This window comes from Oryctolagus cuniculus, chromosome X (assembly GCF_051225735.1).
Source record: "Oryctolagus cuniculus isolate XC-2025 breed Fujian yellow rabbit chromosome X, ASM5122573v1, whole genome shotgun sequence".
Taxonomy (NCBI): Eukaryota; Metazoa; Chordata; class Mammalia; order Lagomorpha; family Leporidae; genus Oryctolagus; species Oryctolagus cuniculus.
Window position 1 is genome coordinate 72,828,650 of NC_142888.1, and position 17,690 is coordinate 72,846,339.

At 48.6% G+C, this 17,690-nt stretch overlaps 2 protein-coding genes and 1 non-coding gene across 5 annotated transcripts in view; 2 read left to right on the forward strand and 1 right to left on the reverse strand.

Moving 5' to 3' along the window:
• Window positions 1-17,690, reverse strand: part of LOC100357610 (protein PBDC1) — a 453,980-nt gene that overhangs the window by 221,203 nt on the left and 215,087 nt on the right. The gene's annotated exons all lie outside the window — the stretch shown is intronic.
• RPL39 (ribosomal protein L39) lies at window positions 14,940-17,524 on the forward strand. The gene is made up of 3 exons (XM_017349944.4): window positions 14,940-14,998; window positions 16,119-16,222; window positions 17,311-17,524. Exons 1-3 carry the CDS (start codon window positions 14,996-14,998, stop codon window positions 17,357-17,359), a joined length of 156 nt encoding a protein of 51 aa, XP_017205433.1. The 5' UTR covers window positions 14,940-14,995; the 3' UTR covers window positions 17,360-17,524.
• Window positions 16,665-16,796, forward strand: LOC127485036 (small nucleolar RNA SNORA69). The gene has a single exon (XR_007912237.1). It is a non-coding gene; the product is annotated as a small nucleolar RNA SNORA69 (small nucleolar RNA).

Sequence of the window (17,690 nt, forward strand, 5' to 3'; positions counted from 1 at the left end):
TGGGAATTTATCCATTTTTAGATGACCATTGAAGCCAAGGGCAAGATTCCATCACTTTAGCAGGAGAGAATGAAGTTGAAACAGATGCATACCTAGGGTACAGCCTTGAAAAACGCTAACATTACTATACAGATACGGAAATGTATCCACAGGAACAGAAGGAGTAGGCAGAGAATAGGAGAAAAACAAGACCCTGATGTTACTTAAAGAGTTTCTTAAAAGAGAACTTCAGGAAGAAGAGGGAATGGCTAGCAGGGTTGGATGCTGCTGAAAGGTGGAGTGTGGTATCTGAAAGGGCTATGGGACTCAATGACTGACGGTCTGAAGTGATGGGGAATGGAAGGCACTGGACTGAGAATAGAAACAGCAAATACAACATTTTAGAGAAGTTTGTGGGAAAAAAATGGAGACAGGTAAATGGTGTTGAGGTAAGATTATTGTAAGTATGAGAAATACTATATTATTTTTAGAAGTCAAAAGGAAAGCTCTAAGTGAGTGACTCCCCAACAGTGTAGGTTTCCTGCAAAGGCAGATAAAAATGGAAGCCAAGCTAAGGTCAGAGGAGTTGACATTAGCAGCAGCAGTGCTCCTCAGCCATCAGTCATGACTTGGCACTGTTTGCATACCAACTCACCCGGCCTGTTGTAGGCCATCTCAAGGCTGTTTTCATGTTGGCAGCTCCCTCTTTTCTACTTGCCTGGCCAATCCAGCTCTGGGTAAACCAAACTTCCCCACCCCACCCCCTTAAATTTCTTACAGGTATTTATTAATTTAGCAAACATTTACTAATCACTGACTGTGTGCCAGGCCTTGGGGGTCAAGGACTCAAACAAATCCTTGTCCTTGAGGAACTCATGGTCCAGTGGTGGTAAAAGATATAAAAATAATCAGCACAATGCACAATGTGAGAAGGGTTGTATGGCTCAGGGTGGTGTGGGAAGCTGCCAAGTGTTGCTAGACAAAGTCTAAACCAGATCAACTGGTGAAACCACAGGAAGGCCCTCCCTCTTGCTAACAACTTAAAAATTTTATTTGTATGGGGCCAGCGCTGTGGCTTAGCGGGTAAAGCCACTGCCTGCAGTGCTGGCATCCCATATGGGTGCCAGTTTGAGTCCTGGCTATTCCACTTCTGATCCTGCTCTCTGCTATGGCCTGGGAAAGCAGTAGAATATGTCTCAAGTCTTTGGGACCCTGTACCCACGTGGGAGACCTGGAAGAAGCTCCTGGCTCCTGGCTTCTGAACAGCCCAGCTCCAGCCATTATAGCCATTTGGGGAGTGAACCAGCAGATGGAGGACCTCTATGTCTCTCTACCTCTGCCTCTACCTCTCTGTAACTCTGCCTTTCAAATAAATACATAAATCTTTTTTTAAAATGTATTTGTTATATTTGACAACCAGAGAGACAGAGCCCCCATCAGTTGGTTTACTTTCCAAATCCCAAAGCTAGGAGCCTGGAACTCAATCCAGGTTTTCCACATGGGTGAGTTACACCTGGTGCTTCTCAGCATGCATATTAGTAGGAAGTGGCAGTTACAAGCAGAGCCAGGACATGAACCCAGGTACTCAGTGTAGCCCTTGCTGTATGGGATGTGGCATCCCAACAAGGTGTCTTAACTGCTAGGCCACATCTGCCCCTAAGCTACTTTTTTTTTTAAAGATTTATTTTATTTATTTGAAAGAGTTACAGAGAAAAGTAGAGCCAGAGAGAGACAGCTTCCATCTGCTGGTCCACTCCCCAAATGGCCACAACAGCAAGAACTGAGCTGATCCGAAGCCAGGAGTTTCCAGGTCTCCCACACAGGTGCAGGCTATAGCAGAGAGCTAGATCGAAAATGGAGCAGCCGGGACTCAAACGGATGCCCACATGGGATACTGGCATCGCATTTGGCGGCTCCACCCACTACACCACAGCGCCGACCCCCTAAGAGGGGCAGATTCATAAGAAGGGAGAGTTGGGCTTTTGCGGTGATCCAAGTGAGAGCAGCAGTGAGAAGCACTGGATTCTAGGCATATAAGATTTATTTATTTATATTTATATAGAAGATTTATTTCAAAGTCAGCGTTACACAGAGAGAAAAGGAGAGGCAGAGAGAGAGAGAGAAGTCTTCCATCCAATGATTCACTCCCCAACTGGCCACAATGGCCAGAGCTGCGCTGATCCAAAGCCATGAGCCATAGCAGAGAGCTGGATCAGAAGTGGAGCAGCCAGGACTCGAACCAGCACCCATATGGGATGCCAGCACTGCACACGGCACCTTTACCCACTGTGCCACAGCCCTCTAAATACATTTTGAAGAGCACTAATAAGATTTGCTAGCAGATTGGATTAAGGGTGGACAAGAAAGAGAAGAGTCAAGGGTGGGTTTCTATATAAAATGGTTTTTTTGTTTTTTGTTTGTTGGTGGTGGTGGTTTTTTTTTTTTTTTTTTTTTTTTTTGACAGGCAGAGTGGACAGTGAGAGAGAGACAGAGAGAAAGGTCTTCCTTTGCCCTTGGTTCACCCTCCAATGGCCGCTGCGGCTGGCATGCTGCAGCCGGCGCACCACGCTGATCCAAAGCCAGGAGCCAGGTACTTCTCCTGGTCTCCCATGGGGTGCAGGGCCCAAGCACTTGGGCCATCCTCCACTGCCTTCCCGGGCCACAACAGAGAGCTGGCCTGGAAGAGGGGCAACCGGGACTAGAACCCAGTGTGCCGGCGCCACAGGCAGAGGATTAGCCTATTGAGCCACGGCGCCGGCCATAAAATGGTTTTTAAAACAAAAAATTATTCTGCTAAAGAAGCTTTCGAGGGACCGACATTGTGGTGCAGTGTGTAAAGCCCTGGCCTGAAGCACTGGTAATCCATGTGAGCACCGGTTCTAGTCCTGGCTGCTCCACTTCCGATCCAGCTCTCTGCTATGGCCTGGGAAAGCAGTAGAAGATGGCCCAAGTGCTTGGGCCCCTGCACCCACGTGGGAGACCCAGAAGAAGCTCCTGGCTCCTGGCTTCGGATTGGCGCAGCTCTGGCCGTTGCAGCCAGTTGGGGAGTGAACCAGCAGATGGAGGACCTCTCTTTTCTCTCTGTCTCTACCTCTCTCTGTAACTGTCTTTCAAATAAATAAAAATAAAACTTAAAAAAAAAAAGGAGGAAGCCTTCAAAGCGTTGCCTCTCAGGGTAAAGCTCAGACCCCAGAATCAGCTCTGGGAAGTCCTAGATATGGGTTCCTAGCCTCTGTGCCTTGCAAATATGAGTGTAGTTCCCTCCGTCTGGAAGCCAGCCCCACTTCCCTTCTCTGCTGTCTATTCCTCCCTTCAGATTTCTCCCAAGCATCTTGAATGTTGTGACTGGAAGCCCCTGACCTCTGTGTCATGTTGTTCCTTCTAGCTTGGATTATCCTTCTCTCCATCTCCCCATGTAATGACCTCACCAGTATTAACTTGCTCCAGTTGCTGGACCAAGATACAGTCCTCCCTTCTCCCCAGTTGCACTGTCTCACAGTTACTGGCGGTTAATCATGATCCAAAAATATTAAATGGAAAATTCCAGAAATGAACAATTCATAATTTTTAAATGTGGGCTATTCTAAGTAGCATGGTGGATTCTTGCATCAGTCTCCATCCTGCCTGGGATGTGAAGCCTCCTTTTGTTCAGCAGATCCACACTGTGCACACTGCCTGTGGGGAGCACCCGGACTAGACTGAGTTACTGGAATTAAGACTTATTCTATGCATCTGCTCTCCCACAATATGGCGCTGGGAGAGAAGTAAACAGCTTCCGCACAGCTGCCTCCAGTTCAACCAATTAACTGTAGGACTTGCTCCTGATTGGAGAGCAGCGTACTCGGCGTGTGGGCAGCCAAGTTGGGATTGGCGGAGGAGGACTATAAAGGAGGAGAGAGACGGCATGCACGAGGGAACATCTATGGGGAACATCTAAGGGAACCCGTGCAGCCCCCGAGAAGAGCCGGCCGGCGGTGTGCCGCTCCCCTGCGGAAGTGGGGAATGTGGCCAGGGGGAACTGCCCTTCCACGGAGGTGGAAGGGATGGTAGCCAACCTGGGAGGAACCAGCAGCAAACCCGGGGAGGGCCGAGCAGACAAAAGAACAGCGCAGGGTCCTGTGTCGTTCCTCCACGAAGAGGGGGAGCGACATAATGGTGCCGTGACTCGGATATGAAGCCTAGGCAGGGCTTAGTGTCGTTCCTCCATGAAGAGGGGGAGCGACATAATGGTGCCGTGACTCGGATAGGAAACTTAGGACGGATGGGAAACTTAGGAGGGAAGAAACGGGAAAAACTGGGAAATTACCGGAGAGAGAGACTAGCAAACAGCCTAGGGAAAAGCCGGACGAAAAGGGTGCCGGAAGAAGCTATTGAAAGCCTAGGCATAGATTCGGATACGGACTACGGGGGGAAGCTGGGAGAAATCTCTAAGGTCGAAGGCGAAAGTGAAAGCTAGAACAAACAGACTCGGATGCGGACTGTGGGGAGAGGCCAGGAGAAATGAGGGAGGAGTATTGTTGGAGGAAAGCTTGGGGAAACATACCGGGTAGAGAAAAATGTTAGGGAAATTGAAGCCGCGGGGGGCAGGCCAAGGCGGAAACGAAAGCCACTTTGGGGTTCTCAAGTTAGCCCGGGAATGGGGGGCGAAAAGTTGAAACCAGAAGCTGAAACGTAAGCCAGATTGGGATCCGTCTGATTAGCCCGGGGAGCAAAGGACGGGAAGCCAAACCGTGGGGCGGAGACGTATGCTGGGTTGAATTCACCAGGCTAGCCCAGGGAACTTAGATTGAATGCTAGTGGCGGACACGTAAGCTACGCTGTGTTACTCGCGGAAGCCGCCGCGTGCAGAGAGAGCACGGGGCGTGAATAGATAGGGAACGGGGCTGGCGCGAGGCCGTGGTGCAGACGCGAAGGGCGTGGAGACCGCAGAGCGCGCGAAGCCAAGCCGCGCAAAGCCGGGAAGCTGCGCAGATGAAAGAGGCGCGGGCTGAAGCGGCTCAGCCGGGAAGCAGCCGAGAAGTAGCCTCGGGGCGGGCAGCGGGAAGCTGCGGGGATAAGAGAAATAGAAGTTTAGAAGCAAAGTGAGAGAAATAGGAATGCTGGAAGATAGAAGTAAAATGGGAGAAATAGGAATGCCCGGAGATAGAGAAATAGAGAAATAGAAAGGCCTCCCTACAACACTGCAATGTGAGAGCTTGGATTCGGTCTGCCTGATTAAGTGAGGCGATGAGCACGATGAGCACCTGCGGCGGCTAGCAGCTTATGCGCCGCAGGTCACCGAAGACAGGCACGAATTAACATCAGTAAGGCCTCCCCACAAAAAGGCAATGAGAAGGCTTGGATTCGGTTTGCCTGATAGGGCTTGTAAGCCCCTGCAGGCTCGACCAGAGCATGCGCTGCAGGGCACCGAACACAGGCATGCATCGGCGCCTAAAAACCTCCTCACAATATGGCGAAGAGAGGACCCGGATTCGGTTTGCCTGATTTGATAGGACTTGTAAGAACCTGTGGCAACTCTAGCAAGCAGAGCAGAGTGTGTGCCGCGGGACACCGAAGACAGGCGCGTATCAACGCCAAAAATAAAAAGACAGGGGGATCTGTGGGGAGCACCCGGACTAGACTGAGTTACTGGAATTAAGACTTATTCTATGCATCTGCTCTCCCACAATATGGCGCTGGGAGAGAAGTAAACAGCTTCCGCACAGCTGCCTCCAGTTCAACCAATTAACTGTAGGACTTGCTCCTGATTGGAGAGCAGCGTACTCGGCGTGTGGGCAGCCAAGTTGGGATTGGCGGAGGAGGACTATAAAGGAGGAGAGAGACGGCATGCACGAGGGAACATCTATGGGGAACATCTAAGGGAACCCGTGCAGCCCCCGAGAAGAGCCGGCCGGCGGTGTGCCGCTCCCCTGCGGAAGTGGGGAATGTGGCCAGGGGGAACTGCCCTTCCACGGAGGTGGAAGGGATGGTAGCCAACCCGGGAGGAACCAGCAGCAAACCCGGGGAGGGCCGAGCAGACAAAAGAACAGCGCAGGGTCCTGTGTCGTTCCTCCACGAAGAGGGGGAGCGACATAATGGTGCCGTGACTCGGATATGAAGCCTAGGCAGGGCTTAGTGTCGTTCCTCCATGAAGAGGGGGAGCGACAACTGCCCACCTGTTAGCCACATGGTAGCCAGCTTGGCTATGGGACTGATTGTAGCAGCGTCCTAATACCTGTTGTCAAGTCTCCCTTATTTTCCTTAAGAGTGGCCCCCACAGCACAAGACAACTGATGCTGGTGATTTGGATGAGAAGCTATAGAGAGCTTCCTTTAGGTGAAAGGATGAAAGTTTTCAACTTGGAAAGGAAAGAACAAAAGATCTTACACCAAGGCTGCTAAGACCCATGGTAATAAAGCCTCTCACATCTGTGAAATTGTGAAAAGAGAAAAAAAACACCTGGGCCAGCTTTGCGATCGTACTTCAAACCACAAAAAAGCTATGGCCAAGGCGTGTGATAAGGTATGTACGTTTAGGAAAAAACAATAGTATGTGCAAGGTCTGGTACTAGCCTTGGTTTCAGGTATCCATGAGAGGGTGTGAAACGCATCCCCCAAGGCTGCACCACAGACTGTGTGGCTTAATACAGAGAAACTGATTCATTGCATTTCTGCAGGCTGCAAGTCTGAGATCAGTGCTAGCTGGGTTGGTTTCCCTCGCAGCCTCCCTCTTTGCCTTGAAGGCATCACTTTTTTCTTTTTAGATTTATTTTATTTACTTATAAGTCACAATTACAGAGAAAGAGAGAGAGAGAGAGCGTGCTTCCATCTACTGGTTCACTCCCCAGATGGTCACAATGGCCGGAGCTGCACTAACCCGAAGCCAGGAGCTTCTTCCTGGTGTCCCAAGTGGATGCCCAGGCCCAAGCTCTTGGGTCATCCTCCACTGCTTTTCCAGGTACATTAGCAGAGAGCTGGACTGGAAGTTGGGCAGCCAGGATTCCACACGGCGCCCATATAGGGATGCTGGCACTGCAGGCGGCGGTATTTACCCACTGTGCCACAGCACTGGCCCCACAGTTTACTTTCAACAAGGGTGTCAAGATAATTTAGTGTAGAGAGAATACTGTTTTCAACAAATGTAACTGGGACAACTGGACATCCACATGCAAAAGAATGAAGTCAACCCCCCAGCCTCAAATCATACACCAAAATTAACTCAAAATGGAACAAAGAACTAAATGTAAGTTTTTAGCTATATACCTTTTACAGTTTATAAAAACCCTTGAGTTTATAACTAAGTTATAAATTTTATAAATGCTCATAAAACTTCCAGCTATGAAACTCTTAGATGAAAACATAAGCATAAATCTTCATGCCCTTACATTGGGAAATTGTTTCTTAGATATGGCGCCCCAAGCACAGGAAACAAAAGAAACAAATAAATCAGGCATTATCAGCACCATCAATAAAGTAAAAAGACAACTCACACAATGGAAGAGAATTTTGGCAAGTCATAAAGAGCTTGTACTTAACATACATAAAGAACTCTTAGGGCTGGTGTGGCGTAGTGGGTAAAGCCACTGCCTGCGATGCTGGCAGATCCAGCTCCCTGTTAACAGCTTGGGAAAGCAGTGGAACTTGGCCCAAATACTTGGGCCCCTGCCATCCACATGGGAGACCTGGAATAAGCTCCTGACTCCTGGCTTCGGCTTGGCCAAACCCCAGCCATTGCTGCCATTTGGGGAGTGAACCAGTAGATGCAAGATTTCTCTCTCTCTCTCTCTCTTTCTCCCTCTTTCTCTTTCAAATAAATCTTTTTAAAATGACTTATTTGAAACGCAGAGTTACAGAGAGGCAGAGGCAGAGAGAAAGAGAGAGGTCTTCCATCTGCTGGTTCATTCCTCAGATGACCACAATGGCCGGAGCTGTGCTGATCCGAAACCAGGAGCCAAGAGCTTCTTCCAGGTCTCTCACATGGGTACAGGGGCCCAAGGACTTGGGCCATCTTTCACTTCCTTCCCAGGCCATAACAGAGAGCTGAATTGGAAGTGCAGCAGCCAGGACTTGAACTGGCACCCATATGGGATGCCCGCACTGCAGGCAGCAGCTTCACCTGCTACAGCACAGCGCCTCCACCATGGCTCTCTTAGTTGGGGGATGGTTGGGCTAGTTGCCTGGGGGCAGGGATGTGGAGTCTAAAAAGTGAGCTAGGGCACGAGGAAATTCAGGAGGCATCCTATGGGGCTGGGCTCCTGGGAGTCCAAGCTTCGACAACTCCTCCCTTGGAGTCCGCCTGACTGCTGCAGCAGGAGGTTTCTTGCTTTCAATGAATCTCGCTTTGCTCACTGTCCCTCTCCACATGGAAATTCTTCTTAGGCGTGAGCCAGGACCCCAGATTGCCTCCTAGTCCCATAACACCACTATATTCTGTTGTCTCTTCAATGCAACAGACACTGAGGCCCTGCATTGTGTCTGGTTCTGTTCTTGGTGTAGGGGTACAGGAGCAAACAAATTCCACAAACAATCTGTGTCCTCCTGGAGCCTGGTGATGATAGCATGGTCCTATATTTTGGCTGTGGTGGGAGTTACACAGAACTACACGTGATAAAATTCAATAGAACACACACACACACACACACAGATGAGGGTGTAGCTAACTGAGGAAATCCGAATAAGCTCTGTGGGTTGTACCAATATGAATTTCCTGGTTTTGATAATTATTCAAGATGCTAACAGGGAAGGCTCAGGGAAGGGTGCACAGAATCTCTGTCCATTTCTTTGCAACTTCTTATGAATCTATAAATTCTTTCAAATCAAAAAAATTTTACAAACCTGTGCCCTCATTTAGTTTCATTACAGTGGGGAGTTAGATAATAAATAAATAAACTCCATGGCATGTTAGAAGGTGATTAAGTGTCATCAAGAAAAACAAAGCAGCCTGGTTTGAATCCTAGCTGCTCTGCTTTCTATCTACCTTCCTGCTAATGCACATCCTAGGAGGCAGTGGTGATGACTCAAGAACTTGGGCCCCTGCCACCCATAGGGGAGACCTGGATGGCGTTCCTAGCTCCTGACTTTGGCCTGGCCCAGCCCTGGCTGTTGCATACACTTGGGGAATGAACCAGTGTATGGAAGAGCTGTATCTTTTCTCTCTCCATGCCTTTCAAATAAATAAATAAATAAATAAATAAATAAATAAATAAACAAATCCTTAAAAAAATAATCCCTCAATTGGGCCTGGCACTGTGGTATAGTGGATTAATGCCATTGTCTACAGCACCAGCATCCTATATGGGTGCCAGTTCAATTCCCAGCTGCTCCACTTCCGATTCAGCTCCCTGCTAATGTGCCTGGGAAAGCAGCAGAAAATGGCTCAAGTTTTTGGGCCCCTGCACCCTCGTGGGAGACCTGGAAGAAGCTCCTGGCTCCTGGCTTTGAATCAGCTCAGCTGTGGCCATTGCGGCCAATTGGGGAGTGAACCAGTGGAATGGAAGACCTCTCTCTCTCTCTGGCTCTGCCTCTCTCTGTAACTCTGTCTTTCAAATAGACAAAATAATTCTTTTAAAAAATAATTTCATCAACTAAGGGCTTATTCACTGCTCCTTTGGGTCACCAAAAAGAATATGCTGGGTCTGAAGTAAACAAATAAAATCCAAGTTAAGAAGCCTGATGTCTCATGTCAATTAAATCTGAAATTATCTGGGTGAGGGTCTGAATTTTAAAACTGGATGGGATTAATGTAATAAAACTCTAGCTGTTAAGAATAGTAATTAATAAATTGGGCCCCAAGCTTCCCACATCTTCTGTATACTCTCTCGAGACCTACATTCAGCACTGAGTAACCAATGCAGAAACTTGGGACCAACTCCTGTTAATTTTTTATTTGAAAAACAGAGACAGAGAACTTCCATCCACTTGTTCACTCTCCAAATGCATGTAACAGCCAGGTCTGGACCAGGCCAAAGCCAGGAGCCAGGAACTCCAACAGGGTATCCAACATGGGTGGCCGGAACCCAAGTACCAGGTACATCATTTGCTGCCTCTGACTCAGATACGATTTATGGACATCCCAAGTGCCATCTTAACTGCTGCACCAAATGTCTGCTGCACCATTAATTCTATTTTTTAAAGATTTATTTATTTCAAAGGTAGAGTGACAGAGAGAGAGATCTTCCATCTGCTGATTCACTACCCAAATGCCAGCAACAAACCCAGGAGCCAGGAACTTCATCCTGGTCTCCCATGTAACTGGCCAGGAACTCAAGTACTTGGGGCATTGTGTGCTGCTTTCCAAGCACATTAGCAGGAAGCTAGATTACAAGTATAGAGTAGGTGGGAACTGAACGATGTACTCTGATAAGGGATGTGGGCCTCCCACTCGGCAGTTTAACAAGCTGTGCCACAATGCCCACCCCAAGGCTTGTCAATCTCATTATATCATCCCTTCATTTTACTCCTTCTTGTTCCATCTTACGGAGACAATTTACTTTCAGCCATGATCATTTTTTGTCTAGACTATTTCCACAGCCACATACCTACTTTGCTTTTCAACCATCTGTCACTGTAATTCAGTGCAGGGATTTGAAACAACTTTTGTGCTATGGAACTCTTTGGTAGTCTGAGGATGCCTAGGGATTTATTTCCCAAATGTTTTAGGTGCATAAAATAAAGTACGTAAGATTACAAAGAAAACCAGTTATACTGCAATATAGTTATCAAAATATTTTTAAAATAAATGTGGGCTATAGTAACACACGGGCTTAAGACAGTTGTATGTGTGGGCCTTATAACTTGAAAGAAGAGATGAGTATGTAAACAGTATTTTGAGACATTTATATTAACTATATATAATATTCCAGTAGCTCTTTGACTTTCTTTGATGACTAAGTCAACCTAACTGCTAATATCGCTGTGGCCTATATTCGTAAATAAAGGAAGCATTACGTTTCAGTCGGTTTGGTGAAAGAGTACTTCAGGGACTGGCATCATGACGTAGCAGGTAAAGCCGCTGCCTGTGATGCTGGCATCCCATATGGGTGCCAGTTCAAGTTAAGGCTACTCTGCTTCTTATCCAGCTCCCTAAGAAAAGCAGTAGAAGATGGCCCAAGTGGTTGAGCCCCTGCTACCCATGTGGGAGACTCGGAAGAAGTTCCTAACTCCTGGCTTCAGCCTGGCCCCACCTGGGCTGTTGCAGCCATTTGGGGAGTAAACCACAGGATGGAAGATCTCTCCTCTTTCTCTCTGTCTCTCCTTCTCTCTCTAACTTTGCCTTTGAATAAAGAAGGTTTTAAAAATAAATAAATCTTTAAAAAAGAGAGTGCTTCAAAAATTTGTGGGAAAAGAGGCATTAAAGGTAAGTTTATTTTGGTGCCAAATTTTTTGAACTCCAAGTTTTTTCATAATACAGCTTTTCCATAAACATTTTGAAGACCCTTCATATGCATAGATTTCAATTTTTTCAACATTGTCAATTGTATTTGAAAGACAGACTCAGAGAAATCTTCTATCCACTGGTTCACTCCCTCAATACCTACCATAGCCAGGGAAGGGCCAAGCAGAAGCCAGGAGCCTGCAATCCAATTCAGGTCCCCCATGTGGATAACAGGGACTCTACTACTTAAGCCATCACCTGCTGCCTCCTATGGTGCACACCAGCAGGAATTTGGAAAAGAAAATGAGTCAGGACTCAAAACCAGGCACTCTGCGACACCGCGGCTCAATAGGCTAATCCTCCGCCTGCGGCGGACCAGGAGAAGCACCTGGCTCCTGGCTTCGGATCAGCGCAGGTGTAGCGGCCATTGGAGGGTGAACCAACGGCAAAGGAAGGCCTTTCTCTCTGTCTCTCTCTCTCACTGTCCACTCTGCCTGTCAAAAAAAAAAAAAAAAAAAACAAAAACAAAAACAAAAACAAAAACAAAACAGGCACTCTGATGAGATGTGGATGTCCCAGCAGCTCTTCATCTTCTTCTTTTTTTTTTTTTTTTTTAAGACTGTACTTATTTATTTGAAAGGCCAACTGTTTCTCTTCCCAAATGGCTGGGGCTGGCCAGGTAGAAGCCAGGAGTCAGGAGCTTCTTTCAGGTCTCCCACGTGGGCAGTAGGGACCCAAGCACCCAGGGCCACACTCCCTTGGTCTCCCAGGTTCACCAGCAGGGAGCTGGATTGGAAGTGGGGCAGCAGGCACTCAAACAGATCTCCATATGGGAATTCAGCACTGCAGGCAGCAGCTTAACCCACTAAGCCATAGCACTGGCCTCTCTCAAGCAGCTCTTAATGGCTGTGCCAAATGCCCAATCCTGAATGTCACAGTTTAGTACACCAAAATATACATTTTAAATTCCATTTTCCACTTTTTGAAATACCCTCTATAGTCCTATCCCCCCCATGCAAGTTCATGCACTCTAAATTTATTATTATTTTTTTATTTTTTTTTATTTTTGATAGGCAGAGTGGACAGTGAGAGAGAGAGAAAGGTCTTCCTTTGCCGTTGGTTCACCCTCCAATGGCCGCTGCTGCAGCCGGCGCACCGCGCTGATCCGATGGCAGGAGCCAGGATCCAGGTGCTTTTCCTGGTCTCCCATGGGGTGCAGGGCCCAAGCACCTGGGCCATCCTCCACTGCACTCCCTGGCCACAGCAGAGAGCTGGCCTGGAAGAGGGGCAACTGGGACAGAATCCGGTGCCCCGACCAGGACTAGAACCCGGTGTGCCGGCGCCGCAAGGTGGAGGATTAGCCTATTGAGCCACGGCGCCGGCTTTTTTTTTTTTTATTATTTTTATTTGACAGGTAGAGAGAGAGAGAGAAAGGTCTTCCTTCTGTTGGTTCACCTCCCAAATGGCTGCTACGGCCGGTGCGCTACGCCGATCCAAAGCCAGGAGCCAGGCGCTTCCTCCTGGTTTCCCATGTGGATGCAGGGGACCAAGCACTTGGACCATCCTCCATTGCACTCCCGGGCCACAGCAGAGAGCTGGACTGGAAGAGGAGCAACCAGGACTGGAACCCGGCATCCATATGGGATGCCAGTGCCGCAGGCAGAGGATTAACCAAGTGAGCCACAGCGCCAGCCCCCATGCACTCTAAATTCTACAAATGTGAATCCCAGGTTAAAAACCACTGCCTGTAACACCCGTGTCCCATATGGGTTCTAGTTCCAGTTCTGGCTGCTCTACTTCCAATCCAGCTCCCTGCTAATGCACCTGGGACAGCAGAGGAAGATGGCCCAAGTCCATGGGTCTCTGCACTTACATGGGACACCCAAATGAAGCTCCGGGCTTCATCCTGTCCCAGCACTAGCCATTGTGGCCATTTAGGGAGTGAACAGTGGATAGATCTCTATCTCTTCCCCTCTCTCTGTAATCCTGCTTTCAAATAAATAAATAAATCTTAAAAAAAAAAAAAAAAAACTTCCTTAATCCACTGGTACAAAAATGCCTGAAGTGGCTACAAAGCTACACATTTTTGTTACTTTTTTTAAAAAAAGATCTATGTTTTTATTTGAAAGGCAGAGTTAAAGAGAGGGAAAGACAGGTATTCCCCATCTGCTGGTTCACTTCCCAAATGCCTGCAGCAGCCAGGTCTGGGCCACGCTGAGGTCAGGGGCCAGAAACTTCTTCCGGGTCTCACACCTGGCTGCAGGGGCCCAAGGACTTGATCAGCTTCTACTGCCTTCCCCGGCACACCAGCAGGGAGCTGCATTGGAAGTGCAGCAGCTGGAACTCAAAACTGCCCATACGGGATGCCGGCGCTGTAGGCAGCGGTTAACCCACTACGCCACTATTTTGTCCCCACGTTTTTATTTTTGTACCAGGAAGAAGAGGGGCCGGCGTTGTGGCGTTGTAGTGGGTTAAGCCACTGCCTGCGACCCTGGTATCCCATTTAGGCACAGGTTCCAGTCCCAGCTGCTCCACTTCCAACCCAGCTCTTTGCTAATGCGCCTGAGAAAGCAAGGGAGAATGGCCCAAATCCTTGGGCCCCTGCAACCACATGAGAGACCCAGAATTAGTTCCTGGCTCCTGGCTTCAGTCTGGCCCAGCCCCGGCTGTTGTGGCCATTTGGGAATGGAAGGCCTCTTTCCCTAACTCTTCCTCTCTCTCTCTAACTCTGACTTTCAAATAAATAAATGGCTGGCGCTGTGGAGTAGCGGGAAAGCCGCCACCTGCAGTGCCACCATCACATATGGGCGCGGATTCTAGTCCCCGCTGCTCCTCTTCCGATCCAGCTCTCTGCTGTAGCCTGGGAAAGCAGTAGACGATGGCCCAAGTGCTTGGGCCCCTGCACCCGTGTGGGAGACCCAGAAGAAGCTCCTGGCTCCTGGCTTCGGATCGGCGCAGCTCCGGCCGTTGGGGCCAATTGGGGAGTGAACCATTAGATGGAAGACTCTTCCTCTCCTTCTCTGTGTAACTCTGACTTCCAAATAAATAAATAAATCTTAAAACAATAGAAATAAAAATAAAATAAATGAGGAAGACGAAAAAGATGACCAGGTCGATATTACTTCCTGCACGCGAGGCTGGGGAGGCGGGTGGTGGGTGGAGGATAGGCCGCGGGGGAAGGCTAGGTTGCTCCGGGCGGGGCGTTGCCGGGCCCCTCTAGGCGCGCTTCCTCACAAATCCTGGGCCAAGTCCCTGGCGCTCAGAGGTGACGGATGCCTTCTCCGCCCTTCTTGGGGGGTAGTCCCGCCCACTCTGCGCCCTCTGCTTTCGGAAGGACTTCTACCTTGGCACTTATCGCAGGCAGTCCTGCCTCACCCAAGAAACGGGGACCCTGGCACCCTGAAGGACTCATGGGGGAACTCACTTACGGAACTGAAGCAAAGCCAATTCCATTTCTTAGGAACGAGTACTCATTCCCAGGGCCCCCAGAGAGCGCACGCAGTAGGGGCGGAGAGGGAAAGGCATTAGTGGGCGGTCACCGACGTATTGCGTCACCTCCTAAGCCCTGCCCCGCCGTGGCGCCTTCTAAACGCGTTCTTCCGCCGTCTCCTTCCTTTCTCCTTTCCTCCGCCATCGTGGTGGGTGTCCCTGATTCTTCCTCGCCATGGTAAGTCTATCGGCCGCCATCGGCCCGAAGATGGTTTTCTGAGAAGCGAGGCCGCCGCGGACATGTCGGGCCTGCATGGAGCGTCACGGGGCAGAAGCTCTTTAAAGGCTTTCTTAAGAGAAGGTCGAGTTTGTCAGCTGCTCTAGTCTGCGGCCTTGCCGGGGAAACCAATGAGAAAACGATTGCTTAGGGATCGCGGGGTTGCGCTGACGCCTTGCTTTCCAGGTGCCTGCCGTATCGCCGCCGAGGCAGCGTCCCTTTGTCGGGACGGAATTGTGATTCTGCGGCAGGAATAGGGGTCGGGTCGGGGGGGGCTTCCCAGAAACCCTGGCCCCGTTGCGCACTGCCCGAGGCATGCACGACGTTCCTGGCATTAGGTGTGGAGTCTGGAGTCTTGGTTTTCAGAGAGCTGGGTACCCAGGCGCATAGCACACTGTTAGGTTACAGGACTTTTTAGCTGATTGTTCGGAAACTAGAAACGTCACCCCGTGGAAGCGCCTGAACAAAGAGTGTTGTGTTCTGAGCCCATGTTCTTGTTCGTCGTTTGTACATTGTTAGTGAATGTCAACAGCTGACCGGTTACTGTCCTGTGGCACAGCTTCCTGGGAAGTGACATTTTAATTGCCTTCTAGGTTTGAGTTTACTGCTTGATACTGTGGGCTAGATGACATGAAAGACACATAAATAGGATTAATATGAAAACAGTAGGTGAGTTAGAATATCCCTGCTCTCCTCACAGTCACCCTTGAGGAGGTAGGTACCTCTGTCTTAGAAATCGGGGCACTGAGAGTGACTGGCAGGTGATAGGTGGTCACAGTGTTATTTCAGGAAGCCTCTTTGCTCACCCTAGAAGTTCAAATTATAATGGTCTGAGTGGGTGACAGCAGGCTGTCCTGGCTATGGAGCAACGAAGTTCTGGACTTAAATGGCAGCTTTGCGCATTAATACTGGTTTTTGAACAGTGCTACCTGCCTCCAGAGAAGTTGTGAGGTTCAGAGGGCTTGGTGGAGATGGTTTCAGGTATAAAGCACTTAGGTGTTTGTTGGAGAAAGAGTTTCTAACTTGGAATCATGTGTGCAGGTGTAGTTTCACTGTCTAAAATACTTGCATTTCCTTGCAGTCTTCTCACAAGACCTTCAGAATCAAGAGGTTCCTGGCCAAAAAACAAAAACAAAACCGCCCCATTCCGCAATGGATTCGGATGAAAACTGGTAATAAAATCAGGTAAGACCTCCTGTTGTGCTGCTTGGTTTTAATTCAACATAAGGGTACAGTTTTTAACACTAACATGCAATTGAATGTTACTTGAACCCAATACATCCTGTACCACCATTCTGAATTTTTTTTTGCACGACCTCCAGCCCACAGCTGCACAGTTAAGATGGGTAGTTTTAAAGATTTATTTATTTAAAAGTCAGAGTTACACAGAGCTGCGGGGTGTGTGTGTGTGTGTCTTCCATCCGCTGGTTCACTCCCCAGTTGGCCGCAAAGGCCGCAGGTGCACCAATCTGAAGCCAGGAGCTTCTTCCAGGTCTTCCCACGCAGGTGCAGGGGCCCAAGCACTTAGGCCATCTTCTGCTTTCCCAGGCCATAGCAGAGAGCTGGATCAGAAGAGGAGCAGCTGGGACTAGAACTGGCGCCCATATGGGATGAAAGAAATGTATTGAAAGCAGGTTGCAATTACAGTGCTTTATTTTGTGAAAGTACTGTCATTATCCTGCTGAAAGAAAAGCTGTGTTGGTCCTTTTTGATTTTGCCACTGTGCTGGTAAAATCATGACAGACTGACATCGACAATTCTGAATTGTTTTAGCTTTGCAAATCACTGTTGCTGCAGTAGACATGAATGGGGTGTTACTGTTAAAGTAGGTAAGGGGTACATGGAGTAGGGGAGTTTTCTCACTATTTCAGTGCTGATTAGGATCCTAGTCTTCAATCATTTTCAGAAAATAAAAGTTTGGCAGGTCATCTTTAAAAAAAAAATTGAAAGTTAGATCTTCCAGCCTCTGGCTCACTCCCCAGATGGCTGCAATGACTGGAGCACAACTGATCTGAAGCAGAGCTTCTTCCAGGTCTCCCATGTGGGTGCAGGGACCCAGGGACTTGGGCCATCTTCTACTGATTGCCTAGGCCACAGCAGAGAGCCGGATCGGATTGCAGTGCTGACACTGCAGGCAGTGGCTTTACCCACTACACCACAGTGCTGGCCCCCTAGATCATCATCTTACTCTCCAGAAAAACCACCAAATATGTTAAATAGGAACACCTAAACTGGTCATGCTGTTTGTAACTTGAAAATTTTTTTCTGTGTAGGTATAACTCCAAGAGGAGACATTGGAGAAGAACCAAGCTGGGTCTATAAGGAATTGCACTTGAATGGCGTGCTCATTTCTTCTGTCTCAATGTCACAACGTCACTATCACCACATCAAGTTGAAGATGTCACCATCATCTGGACAGCTGGACATGTTTGATTAGGGCTGTGACCAGTGGGCTGGTTCAGTAATAAATATGTGATCCCTTTTGAACTGCTGTTGTATTCTGGTTTGTGAAGTGCCTAGCTGCCTCTTAATGGTCCTGTAGAACATTCTGCAATGATAGAAATGTTCTCTGGCTCCAAGTACCTGACGTGTTTAGTGTGAAGGATTGGGGGCGGGTATTGAATTGCAGTTAGATTTTTAGTAGGCAGGAATT

Coding starts and splice junctions, on each gene's coding strand:
- RPL39 (XM_017349944.4), top strand. Junction 16,223..17,310: donor AAAACTGGTAATAAAATCAG/GTAAGACCTCCT, acceptor TTTTCTGTGTAG/GTATAACTCCAAGAGGAGAC.